Source organism: Helicoverpa zea, chromosome 30 (assembly GCF_022581195.2).
Source record: "Helicoverpa zea isolate HzStark_Cry1AcR chromosome 30, ilHelZeax1.1, whole genome shotgun sequence".
Classification (NCBI taxonomy): domain Eukaryota; kingdom Metazoa; phylum Arthropoda; class Insecta; order Lepidoptera; family Noctuidae; genus Helicoverpa; species Helicoverpa zea.
Window position 1 is genome coordinate 2,142,404 of NC_061481.1, and position 14,353 is coordinate 2,156,756.

The 14,353-nt window shown below is 38.0% G+C and overlaps 2 protein-coding genes across 3 annotated transcripts; one reads left to right on the forward strand and one right to left on the reverse strand.

The window, feature by feature from the left end:
* Positions 1-242: 242 nt before the first annotated feature.
* Positions 243-6,614, forward strand: LOC124644466 (gametocyte-specific factor 1-like). Of its 2 annotated transcripts, none has more exons than XM_047183830.1 (4): positions 243-370; positions 3,131-3,313; positions 3,844-3,972; positions 4,552-6,614. In XM_047183830.1, exons 2-4 carry the CDS (start codon positions 3,143-3,145, stop codon positions 4,684-4,686), a joined length of 435 nt encoding a protein of 144 aa, XP_047039786.1. In that variant the 5' UTR covers positions 243-370; positions 3,131-3,142; the 3' UTR covers positions 4,687-6,614. The 2 variants fall into 2 exon arrangements, with proteins under 2 accessions (XP_047039786.1, XP_047039785.1); XM_047183829.1 differs by having other exon boundaries at positions 277-679.
* Positions 6,615-6,978: 364 nt separating this feature from the next.
* LOC124644465 (protein HGH1 homolog) lies at positions 6,979-8,161 on the reverse strand. The gene has a single exon (XM_047183828.1). The coding sequence runs from the start codon at positions 8,077-8,079 to the stop codon at positions 6,997-6,999; it is 1,083 nt and encodes a 360-aa protein (XP_047039784.1). The 5' UTR covers positions 8,080-8,161; the 3' UTR covers positions 6,979-6,996.
* Between the last annotated feature and the right edge of the window lie 6,192 nt (positions 8,162-14,353).

Here is a 14,353-nt window from a genome sequence, read left to right on the forward strand (position 1 = left end):
CTTACCTACCTATACCCAATAATCGCCAATAATATACTATTGAACATTGGCCTGTCATATTTTTTGTAAATAACGTATCAGTCCCGGTTAACTTGTGATTTGAATAATGCTATCTATAGTTTAATTTGTTTTATGTACTTACCCAAATAGTCATTTCAAATTCTAGAAATAAAATATCTGCTGAGAGGCTTAAAAGACGAGTATCCTATTATTCCATAACTTAAAAATCAATTATCATTCATTCAGTTCAGTAAAAAATACTGTCACTGTCAAAGAAAAACGCAGCTGTTGATTTGCTTTGTGCAACAAATATTTTAAAATAATTACTACATTTCATAATATTTGCGAGAGATAATTTTTACAGAGACACGTAAGTAATATTAATTACCAAATTTTGAAGTAACTACAAAAAACAATGTGACATTGTCTTAAGCTGGTTTAGTGTTTATCATTCGCTTTGGCGGGTATAAGTTGAAAAGTGAAAAGCACAGCATATTTTTATTACCATTATATAACAACGTCGTAGGGTGGGGTCGATAACTTAACCTACCTTAAACCTGAAACAATTTTCAAAACTAAAAAGAATCGCATGCGAATGAAAGTTATATCTTTGTTTCCGCGTCGCATTTTCGCATATAGTACTAAAATCAATAATTGCAGTGATCGGAAGCCTAGTCAGGTATTTCCGACCTTAATTTCATCTTTACAAGTGTAAATTTTCGCCGATTTTGTTGTTTGCTTACGGTTGTAAGCAAACAACAAAAATTATAGTTAAAGTGTGTTTTACACGAAATTTTGAAAGAATTTGATACGTAGTGTGAATCTCTCCGCTTCCCGTGCGCTATAAGGGCGCGCACCCCCATTTCGCCCCTTTTATACCCTCGGTTTGACTCGCGTCGTCGCAATGCGTCTTTTGCAAAAATATTTCGCGAAAATCAACTTTAAGAACTATAGTCTAAAATCGGATATTCCTAAAAAAATATTGTACTAAATGTTTAGGCCGTTTATATAATAAAAAGCCCTGTATTTGTTACTTGAAGAAAGGCTCAATTTAATGTGTGTCAAATGTGGTTGTTTCAGTTGAAAAAAAAAAAAAGGAAAACTGTCATGTCATCAACATTGACATATAATAAAAAGCTTGTTTACATATCATACTACCATGAAATAAGTAAATACCTACTATTTACTTATTCTAAACAAATATAAGCCTTCTGTAGCCGGGCTTTTGTCCTTGAATAGACAACAATACATTTTCTGGATGTCATCAGCATCCTCCTGTCCTTATCTCGATCACATTTGGGGTAACTTTCTTTGTAAGCTTATACTTTCACAGAATCCATTCAAAGAAACGATTCTTTGTTCATCTTTTTCCACTATATTATAGATTTTCTGCTTATTCAAACTGAAAAGAGTATGGTTATCCTCGAATGTAAATACATACTTGAATTGTAAAAAGTTAATACCTTCTTTGGAGTTGGCTTTCTAAGTATATGTTGGACACCAATGACTGTGTTTCGGATGGCACGTTAAACTGTAGGTCCCGGCTGTCATTGAACATTCTTGGCAGTCGTTACGGTTAGTCAGAAGCCAGTAAGTCTGACACAAGTCTAACCAAGGGGTATTGGGTTGACCGGGTTTCTGGGTTGAGGAGGTCAGGCAGGGCAGTCGCTTCTTGTAAAGCACTGGTACTCAGCTACATCTGGTTAGACTGGAAGCCTACCCCAACATAGTTGGAAAAAGGCTCAGAGGATAATACCTTCTTTTGAGTAGGCATGCAAAGAACATAGGTACACAAAACAATCGTAAAACTATACGATTGTTTTGTGTACCTATGTTCTTTGTTGGCTGTCAAATAAAGAAATAGGCATTTTACTAAACATAACCAACCATGATTTGTCATTTTATTTGAGCACTCAATTAACAAATACAATACAGATGAAAATCAATACAAATACAATAAAATCATTATTTTAAACATATTATTATTTGAGTAAAAAGTCCTATCAAAATTGATTAACTTTACTACCTACCTCCTTAAATGAACTTCCTCTGAGCCTTTTTAATAATGTTATAGTTCGGCCATTCAGAGAATGCGTTCCTGACACGTCGCGATTGAACTGACGACGTAACTACATTCATTGATTATTGATATAATAATGTTGTTTTAATGCTCCTCAATTGTTAAAACGGTAAACAACCAGCAAAAATATTTTTATCGTAACTGCAACGCCATTGCAAAGTTACGTCGTCAGTTCAATCGCGACGTGTCAGGAACGCATTCTCTGAATGGCCGAACTATAATAATAATAATGTCGGGACACCTTTTCACACACGGTCGGTTAGCCCCACGCTAAGTTATTAATTAACTTGTGTTATGGGTGCTAACACAACTGATAAACTACATATAGCTACATATATACATATTTATAAATACATATTGTAACACCCAGACCACGACCAACAAGCATGCTCATCACACAAATGTCGATCGAACCGGGAATCGAACCCGGGACCTCAGATTCGGCAGTCCGGCTTGGTGACCTTTGCGCCACAGAGGTCGTCACCAATTTACCAATTAATTATTAATTTACCAATTTTTTTTACCAATTATGTTGGGGTCGGCTTTCAGTCTAACCGGATTCAGCCGAGTACCAGTGTTTTACAAGGAGCGACTGCCCTGCCTGACCTCCTCAAACCCAGTTACCTGGGCAACCCAATACCCCTAGGTTAGACTGGTGTCAGACTAACTAGCTTCTGACTGCTCATAATGACTGCCAAGGATGTTCAATGAGAGCTACTTTAAGAACCTTCTTAAATGAACTAGAGTACTTAAAACAATTCCAGACATCCACATTAAGAACCTCCTTTCTATGAACTCAGCAATTTTTTTTATAAAATTAGGTTTTTGTAAAGGGTAAAACGGTACCCTATTGTTTTCGCTCCTCTGTCCGTCCGTCGGTCACCAGGCTGTATGTCATGAACCGTGATAGTTAGAGAGTTGATATTTTCACAGATGATGTATTTCTGTTGCCGCTATAACAACAAGTACTGAAAATTATAATAAAATAAATATTTTGGTTGGCTCCCATACAACAAACGTGATTTTTAAATATTTTATTCTTTTTTCCAGCTTCTTTTAAAAATGGAACCGCAGCCCCACGACATGATCTCCTGTCCCTACAACATGGCGCACCAAGTAGAACATTATAGGATGCACATACATCTACAGAAGTGTCGGAAACAGCATCCGAACAGCGGTAAAGTTACCTGTCCGTTTGACGCTACTCATATTGTTAATGAGGTTGAATTGGATGTGAGTATTTTTGTTTATATTTTTATTATTTATTAGCTGTTTTCCTGTTTCATTTCACCTTATAAAAAAGTACCAACGGGTACCACCTTTAAACCACCCTCTCGAACAAAATCAGTGCGTGCGTCAGTCAAAAGCGTGGGTACTTACACGTTTCATAATAAGGTGAATAGTGTCCCGTGGGAACTACTATCAAAATCTCAACTGTCTAGCTATCACATTTTATGAGGTGCTAGACAGATGGACTGCAAAGTGTCACGGTCATTTGAAATCAACTATCTAATCTGCAAAATCTATATCTATAATATATGTATATCTAATCTATAAAAATCTAATAATGAGAGAGAATTTTGACATTAGCCCTATTTCAGTAAGCTCAATTTGAGCTTATCTTTATTTAACAAAAAAACAGATAGATGGAAAATTTAAAACAGCCTTTAGTAATAGGGCCCTTAGGTACAGAATCATCAAAAATTACTACTCTTGAACTTAAAACGTAGCTTTACTAAAAAAAATACTTGTTTTATCCACAGTACCACGTGACAACGTGCCCAAAACGCCATATGCTGGACACCCAACTGTATGTCATGGACGATGACCAACGTCCTGTGGTGCCGGTCGTGTCGCAATCCGCGAGAGACACCTCGGACGACTGGGAGGCCGTGAGTAGCCTTTATGTTCCCACTAACACTTACAGTCATGCTGGACACTGCTGGACGATGATCAATCAAAATGAAATATTCTCACCAAAACTTACACACTCTCTCTCATACACACTCGCACAATCACGAACACACTCGCAGACTCACACATTCAGAACTCTACGGGAGTGTCAGTAATGAATTTGCTAATACCTTCACTTCTTCTTCTTCCTGCCCTGTTCCCAATTTTATTCAGGGTTGGCGTAATATGTCATCCTCTTCCATTTTCCCCTGTCACTCATCATACTGACACTCACTCCCTTCCTATTCATGTCATCTTTCAGGCAATCCATCCATCTTTTCTTAGGTCTTCCTCTTCCTCTCCATCCATCTACATTCATACTTAGCACACACTTTGTTGCATGCGTATCATCCCTCCTCATTACATGCCTATACCATGACAATCTTCTACTTCTCATCTTTTCTGTAACTGGCGTTACTTTCAGACTTCCTCCAATATAATCATTCCTCACTTTATCCATTTTTGTAACACCACATTTGTTTATTCACATTAATTTATCTATGTATTTCTATTTTCAGGATTGTCACACATCCTATAAGCCGGACTACTCCAAAAAAGGGGCCCACGTTATCCAGAAGATCAAGGGTGCTACCCCATCCGAAAGACGTAAGGCGCGTATGGAGAACATTAGACATTATAGACCTTTAGAATAAACTTAATTTTGTATATTAATAATAACGTTTTTTTCTTTAAAATTTTGTATTTTCTATGACGGACGTCTGTTCAACTTTTTTGTACTAAGACCGTAACAAACCAAAGTTTACCAACAACATAAGAGATTGCCCGTTTTGTAAATGAAGTTGGGTCCCAGTTTAAAACCCTTGTGCCCTGAAGATTTTTATTTAAACTAATAGGACCTTTTTTCATTTATTCACCCTGGTTCAAGAGATATTATAATTTTGCATTCAATTTTCAAAATAAAAACTGTCGATTTAAGAAAAACGGGTTCTGTGTTGTCGGTGAACATGACTTATCAACTGTGCTCAAACATTATGTAATATGTATATAGCAGAGATGTAGTAACGCAAAATCTCCTAAGAAAGTAGCGCGACAACATGCGGGTGCGAGGGGGATGAGGAACGTTACTAGTTCCGCCTTTATACGCCTATCTAACCCGCGTTTTTTTTTGTACCAGCAAAAATATTTGACAGATGTGTTAAAGAACACGAACGCCTCGTTAGTTGACTCGTAGCTGACAGTTACGCCCATCGTACCATTGAATCGACCTAGAAGGCCTACCTGCTTTATGGTATCTCTGCTCATTCTTTCTTCAGCCGTGCATATACTCGGTGTTGTTTAATAAGGGATGATTTATATTAGGCTGAGCCGTGTCCGGGCTTTACGAAATTCTAAAGACGAGCGTCGTTTGTGGCCCGGACGGGCCACGGATCATGCACGGTGTAATATAAACTGCTTCATACAAAATTATGTAACGTTTCACATCCGTGCCCCGTACGAGCCACGTACACGGCACGCCCCGGCCTAATATAAATCATCCCTTATAAGAGAGTAAGTTTTTTTTTACTTTAAATAGGTTTGACTTAAGATTATGGTTCGACAGAAAAAGAAAAAAATACTTTGAAAAGTTTCTAATCGTCCATTTGATAGTATACAGATGCCAGCAGGTCAACCTACCCGAAAAAAAAAAATTGTTAAGGCCTAAACTCCACCAGAGTGAAGATACTATATTAAAAACAAATTTAATTTCTCTGCTCATATATTTTGTTGTAAACTGTTGTGAAGCTACCTACCTACTAACGTTTGGAAAAATGTCACTCACACACGCATGTGTCGCCAATACACAATGTCCCATGCGGGCCTACTACAGGCCATCGCCATTGTGTACAGGGGGTAATGGTATATGATGGCGGACAATTGTCAATCATGAGGAATCGTGGCGTAGCGTGGCCTGTGGTGTTTACACAATCGGCCATTGTATAGTTCGTCGCCGGCCGCTAATCAGGATACTTAGTACACTTCTGTGTTGCGTGAACAGTACACAAATAATTAAAAAAATACAATATAAGTTAATAACAAATAAATAAATAAAACAGAATACAAATAAATAGCCGCAGCCATAAGCCATTGGACTGCGATAGACTGATGATAATGATGATGATAAGCCATTGTATAAACACCCATGTGATCGTGGCCTACAATTGTGCATTGCAAAGCGTGGTCCATCACAGGCCATTGTGTACTAGACTTTATATTATTATCTGGGTGCTGTCAGTACTGAGTGTCGTGCATCGAGCATATGCGTGTCTGAGTGACATTGTGAGAGAATATAGAATAATCTAGATTCTATATAATTGAAATACTACAGAATGGGCGGAGACGAGATATTTAAATAACGAAATTCTATTGATTGTTTAAAAACAGTCTGCGCCTTTAAACACAAGTTTATTTCTTTCTTTAATCTTTAAAAACCAGTGATTTTTGTTTTGATTTTTAGAATAGTGGTCAGCTCAGACAAAAGATACTTCAGCCAATGGGCCACTTTTCATGTTTAAATGTATATTTTTTTTCATAGGTATTTCAATCAGATGTTACCTTAATTAATAAATGTATAATTGAAATATGAATGTTTTTTATTTTGCAATCGCGGTTTCGTCCACATCCCATGGGAACTACTGCCGTACTGAGGTAAATTATACTCAGGAAGCTCAGGACTGCCACTCAAGAAGAGTAGCTTTCCAACAATGAAAGAATTTTTAAAATTGCCAGTTTTGGTAGTAATTGGTAGTCAGAAGCCAGTAGGTCTGACATAAGTCTAAGGGGTATTGGGTTGCCCGGGTAACTGGGTTGAGGGGTCAGATAGGGCAGTCGCTCCTTGTAAAGCACTGGTACTCAGTTACATCCGGTTAGATTGGAAGCCAACCCCAACATGGTTGGGAAAAAGGCTTGTAAGATGATGATATGGGAAGTAGTAACAAAAAAACAAGTTATAAATAGATATTCATTCATTCATCTTCAATATAATCTTTATCCATCTTCTCAAACTTATCCTTCATGTCATCTGGTACCTCCACAGTAGACAAATCTTCGGCGCCAACTTCATCTTCCTTCTGTATAAGAATATCGACAACGTTTTCACAAGCAAGACGGACTTTGGGATCTTTCTCCCATTTATGGTACTCCCTTAACACGTAATACACTCCATTGTCTCTCAAAGTCTCTCTTCCTTTGCGTCTCATGCATAATTTGTTTAGCGTCTCCAAAATCATTTTACGTATGTCAATATCTGCGTCCCGTTGTTTTTCCTTAGGAAGGTATTGTAATGATATCGGTAGTACGTCCATTTCTTCGTCTATGTATTCTTCTCCACCCATTATAGGGTTTAAAAGGTATGTGAGCACTTCTAAGTCATTGCTTAGGAGGAAATCGTGGAATTCAGGGTCGAAAGATAAGTTTCTAAGCGTACCCATCGCACCGCCTCTCCGAATATTCGATAGCTCATAACTACAGAATGGTAACAGTTTTATTAATGGAATGTGAGGGTTCTCTTCTGTCAGCCATTTTCTTATTCTATGACAGCAAGAAAGATTCGAAATCATAGGTCCTATGAAGTTTAGATTGGAACCTTTTTTATTGAAGTTTGTGTTCACGTAGACGTTTAAAATGTCGTTTAAATGAGGTAGAAATACGTCTAAAAGAGAGTCTAGCTCTGTTTCTACTCGAGTAATGTTTGATAAAATCATAGCAGCCGCGTCAGCGTCTTTTTTCTCAGGATTTAGTACATAATCTATAAATAACTTTACTATGTGTTTGTCACCCTCAGATTTATATTTAAGTAGTTCTATCACTCCTTTTGAGGTCGCTGTGATGTTTACAAGTATTAGTAAAGCGTTTTTAGCAACTTCTTCAACTTTATCGTCGGTTAAAGCGAGTATACTTTGCATAATCTTTTCGTGTGACAAAAGTGTGTTGATACCATCTTCGGTGCCTGAAAGTCCTACCAAATGGTCCACAGCTATGTGTTTTAGGTCTATCCGTGATTCAGGCTTCAGGAATTGCAGTAATTCGTCTAGAGGATCCGCTGCCATTGTTTTAATTTGCAATTTTTAGGAAATATAACCTTTACACAATGCGTTTTATTTTATTTTGATAGTGTCTGTCATTGTCAAATAGTCATCAGCGTTTAGTTTAACTCAGAACTCTTTGTAAAAAATATGTATTAAAGAGTATACTTTTAAACAAACGGTATACAAAGAATACAAAACTTTTAAAATACCTACCGATTATTTGTTCCTAAGATACATTTTTAATATATTTCAAAAACTTATATTTCAATAGTTACAAAGTGCCATCTAGTATCGAGTAGCAGAACCAAAAACTTACCACCATACCAAACACTAATAGATGTCACTGCTAACGCCATTTTACAGAACTTTTTTTGCATAATAATGATCAGATCTATTTATTTCATTGTAAGAAGTACCTTGATATATCACAAATAATCATAATTACTTCACATTGTCAATCATAGTCGAGATAAGATACTTTCAATATTTTAAGTAGGATGTTAAAATTAATTAGTCCACTCCCAGGTGTTAATATCTGGGCAAAGTATAATGTAAATGCTTATGCCTGCCTCGTAGGTACTATAAGATACTATAATAGCTTGCGCCAATGGTTTCACCCGCATACCGAGGGAACTGCTCCGTGCACCTGGATAAAAAGTATTGCCTTCTTTGATAAATGGGCAATTCGTGACTGACATTATCGGGTTCAAGCAAACAAAGACACTTCAGGGGCCCGATTCACCTAATTTTACTTAAGCAACATACGATTCACGTTCGACTGCGATCCAATCCCGACTCGATTACGATTGAAACGTATGTGGCATTCCGCTATTTTTTTCTTTGAAATAAACGTTTTTATCCTTTTCTGTCATTCAATAATGAATCATTTTGTCTAGAAATGATTAACTATTGCAATATGGTTGTAGAGCAAACTACCGTACAGACCAAAATCACCAAAATAGCAGACTAATCGCAAACCAATCGAATGTCGTTGGAATACGATTGGTCTTATATTAGTAGCAGAATGCCCGAAATGGTTAAAACTGCTATTGCGATCATATTGCGATTCGAGTTCTATTCGATTTTGACATTATTAACTTAGGAGAATCGGGCTCCAGATGTAAATACTTTCGAGTCGTTTGTTATGATATAAGATAGGTTATTGTTACTGTTACAGCCTTTTAATCGTCCCACTGCTGGGCTGCGGCCTCCTCTCACACGGAGAAGGATTGAGCATTAATCACCACGCTTGCTCAATGCGACTTCAGACTATATAGTCCCTCAAGATGTTTTCCTTCACCTTTTTATTAGTCATTGGTATCTAAGATATACTTAGAAAGTACATACATACTTAGAAAAGTTGCATTGGTACTTGCCTGAACTGGATTCGAAAACACACTCATACTCGAGAGGTTTGTTCTTCACCCCCCATACAGCCATTTTTGGTCGCAGATATGATAAAGATGTAACAAGTCGCAACAGTTTCGTAACTGATACGACACAACGTGACTGTGTAGGGATTAGCTTTTATGAGTTGTAACGGTTCAGTAAAAATGTGACGGAAACTAGATTCAGTAACTTTGTGTGGTCGCTGTGTCGATACTTTACAGCTTAATTTGTAACCACACATTTTAGAAACTTTGCGTTTGGTTTGTAACCAGTGTGCAATGTTGACACAATTGTGTTGTAACTGGGTAGTAACATGTGTAGTCGATGTTCCAGAACACTTTAACAATAACTTGCATATATAAAAACATGACGAGAGCCAGTTATTCTCAAACTGTCTATGTTTTCTGCCATTATCAACCATTTAATGAAATTTAAAATGAGTAAACAACCAAAAACCTTACGTAAATTCCGATGGACTTCAACTTTTTACAGAAGAGTAAAAGAAATAAGTACGTCCCAAAATATCTCAAGTACCTAATTGTACTCGTACACAAGTTTTTTTTTTTATTATAATACCTAATATTTTTTTCATGATGTGCATTGTTGGTAGGGCACATTGACGGATACCCATTTTATTGAACTTAAAACTTATTCTTTTCTAGGCCATTTACAGGAAAACAGTACGGAATTTAGTGGAGGAGCTTAGTTGTATAGTCCCTAGTGCCAAAGTTTCAACTTTCGAGCTCCAAATCGCTGTTTTTTCGTTTTCTCGGCCAAAACAAGACGTCTTCGTCTTTAACTCAAGTACTCGGCACAAGCGATATTAATTCTGATGAGCCTCCTTTGGTTAGAACAATGAAAAAAGGCATCTTGACTTGATAAAAACTTTGGGAAACACTGTAACCAAATATTAAGAGAAACCATCTTAAAAATCTAGTAATTTTGTAACAATTTACCGTAACATGTCGACACGTGTCGACACATTATCGTAACTTTGTGACTAGTTGCGACGAGCATATTTTTCATAACAAACATCAAAAATGTTTTTTCATAGTTCATTATTTATCAATTTTATGAGTAAATCTTGCTAAAATAATTTGTATTAGGATTAAAATATTTGATATTGTATTTAAATGGAAGCTTTTAAGCACTCGATGTGCATAATTTTATATTTTTATTTTATTTAACAAAAGTTTTTCTTTCGCCAGAATTATGAAAACATGATATTACGGTGGCGCGTTGGAAATATCAACATATTCAAAGAAATTACACAGTAAACTTTTTTTCCCAATAAGATTTGAGCATTATAAACCATATTAATTAATGAAAACTAAAACTTTGTTAACTTACCTTGAGTTCATCAACTCAAGGTAAGTAAACCATCATTATGGGATTTCTTGTATTTTGTATTCGTCGTGTCACTCACGCACGAGCCAACGAAATTGATCGAACGAATGAATGATTGAATGATTAGTGCTAACTCTGGTTAAAATATGGTAACAATGTTACGACACGGCGACGTAAATTAGAAACCAAATGTTACTTGTTTATTGTGTCGAGATCTTCCCCATTTTTAGTTGCAGCGACGGCGCTAACACGGAACGTCGACGAGATTATGTTTCGAGATAGATCAGTGTCGACGCTAAGTGTCGAAACGGTTACGTTAAGTTCGCAAAAATGGTTATATGGGCCACTAGGCCACCACGACTTAGATTGGTTACTTTAACATAAATGTGTGAACTAGGTACCTAATTCACCATCCTCATCATCCTCCGAGCCTTTTTCGCAACTATGTTGGGGTCGGCTTCCAGTCTAACCGGACGTAGCTGAGTACCAGTGTGCCACAAGGAGCGACTCCGTGAACTAGAAACCACAAAAAATATGCAAGTGAAACCGCAAGAAACAGCTAGTTTCACATCTAAAAGGTTCGCGTGCCTTTGCCTTTTCTCATTTCACGATAAAGCCTTACTTTTTACTTGTAAACCATTATCTTGATCGATTAACTGTAACTATGGAGTTTACCGTGATTTTATCAGAGTTAAATCATGTTAAATTCTACCTACTGGGTAAATATGTATCAGGGTTACCTATACTGGCGAGAGAAACAAAGTATTTTTTTTTCGTGTAGATATTTATGTATTCAACATAGGTATAGGTAATTTCCATTTTTAATAAAAGAGTACATAAAAAAATACAAAGTATAGTCTAAACCCAAAATCATATATTAAAAACAGCACTTTTTGCACGTCAACATTTACCTACAAAAGACGGCCCCCAAAACGCCCACCCTTCATCACTTCTTATGTGCTTTTGTTGGGAAGTAGAACTCCCCAGCAACACATGCCTGTCTGTAGGTTAGAAGAAGCTTCCAACAATGGAGAAAAACCTCCTGACGATGCCTGCCGTGTCCAAAAGTAGGTACTTACTGCTTTCAGCATCCAAACGCTTCATCCAATAGCCTAAGCCACATGAAGCGACTGCCTATCTGATCTCCTCAACATAGTTACCCAAGCAACCCAATACCCCTTAGTAAGACTAGTTTTCTGGCTTCTGACTACCCGTGACGAATGCCAAAGATGTTCAAATGACAGCCGGGACTTACCTAACGTGCCTTCGTAAACACGAAGGAATTCGTCATGACAAGACCGATCAACCCGTGCGGCTGTTACTAAGCCCTCAAGCTTCTAGAAAATCTTTAGTCATCATCCTCCGAGCCTTTTTCCCAACCATGTTGGGGTCGGCTTCCAGTCTAACCGGATGTAGCTTAGTACAAGTGTGCCACAAGGAGCGACTGCCCTATCTGACCTCCTCAACCCAGTTACCCCTTGGTTAGACTGGCGTCAGACTTACTGGCTTCTAGAAAATCTTTAGAGTCCAACACAAAATGATGACGTAAAATTTCGTCACAATTTACCGTTATAACAACGTCAAAGTAATGACGTAAGTAGAGGTCAAAGGTCACAGTATCACCTTGAGCTATTTCTACTATAGATCCATGATAAGAAACGGTGGGGTGAATAAATTGATTGCTTTGCATATCTCCGGAAGGCACGGTAAATTGGTAGGTCCCTGCTGCTATTTAAACATCTTTGGCTGTCGTTACGGGTAATCAGAAGCCAGTAAGTCTGACAACCAGTCTTGCTAAGGGGTATCGGGCTGCCCGGGTAACTGGGTTGAGGAGGTCAGATAGGCAGTTGCTCCTTGTGGCACACTGGTACTCAGCTGCATCCGGTTAGACTGGAAGCCGACCCCAAGATAGTTAGGCTGATTAATATAATTTGATTATTACATAAACCAAAAACCAGCTACGTAGCAGATGGAAGCTTTTTGACATAACATAAGCCTTAAAGAATCGGCGCTTTCATACTAGCCCATTTTACTTCGATTTATTTTGGCGCGAAACAGTTACGGTCCGATTAAAAACTGAGCGGAAAATCTGCACATGAAAAAGTGTTGTCAACCTAGAAAACCACCCCCCCTCGTTTTGGGTTACCCATATAGGAAATTAATCCTTAGACTGCTACCTTGGACAAAGGATAAGCATTGTCATCCTACGGTTTAATGCTACCAGCCTTTTGGGCACGCTCCCAGTCGAAAGCGGTTTGTATGATTTTTTTTTGTTATTTTAAGGTTTAGTTTTATAGTAGCTAAGAGTATCCGCATACTGCTAACTTTTAGTAGGCCGTAGAAAGATGAATGGTAGGTAGTACATAGATTACAAATCAGGTACCTATTTAGCCGGTGTCAGACCGACTGAAAACTTTGATTGTTAGTAAAAAATTGCCTAAAGGGCCAACTGTTAAGTCTGCAGTGGTGCTCTTAAAGTTTTACTTTTTACACGGATATTTTTCAGTTTTATAGGAGGTAAATACTTTTCCCAACTATGTTGGGGTCGGCTTCCAGTGTAACAGGACTCAGCTGGGTACCAGTGCTTTACAAGGAGCGACTGCCTATATCTGTCCTCCTCAACTCAGTTACCCGATATCCCATGGTTAGACTGGCGTCAGACTTACTGGCTTCTGACTACCCGTAACGACTGCCAAGGATGTTCAATGACAGCCGGGACCTACAGTTTAACGTACCATCCGAAACACAGTCAATGGTGTCTAAGATATACTTAGAAAGTACATACAAACTTAGAAAAGTTGCATTGGTACTTGCCTGACCTGGGATCGAACCCGCGCCCTCATACTTGAGAGGTTGGTCCTTTACCCACTAGCTATAGCCTATAGGTAAGGATCAATAAACACCACCAAAACCGGTGAATCATTCACATAACTAGCTCTATAACATGTGTATCATTAATACAATGTAATCTAGATAACATGTTGTAATCTTATCACCCAGCTGCGCGGAGTTGGACGTTAATCAACGCGTTGGTAATCTGTAACACCTGCATATTGACGATAGTTGTAGAGTTAGCAATGTTCAGATAGCAACGGATTAGGTTTAATGAAAAAGACTACGTTTTTCTCGCGGTTTTAGTTGTTGTAGTCAAGGGAAAAATACATTATTAGATACGTATTTGTGAATATTAGACACCGCCAGAGAGACAATTTTCAGATTGTAGTCAGAAAGTCAGGATTTTCGAGAGTCTGACAATCAGTCAACTAAGTCGTATGTTTTCAGTGTAGGTAGGTATTTCTAGATCGCAAAGGCAGTTGCTCCATGTATCAAACAGTAGTCGTGGTCCCGCGATTTCATCGTCTCTTCATCATCATCATCTCAGCCATAGAACGCCCACTGCTGAACATAGGCCTCCCCCTTAGATCTCCACAGATACCTGTTAGAGGCGACCTGCATCCAGCTTCTTCCGGCGACCTTTATAAGGTCGTCTGTCCACCTTGTTGGTGGACACCTTACGCTGCGCTTGCTAGTTCATGGGAGTTACTGCCCGTACTGGGTT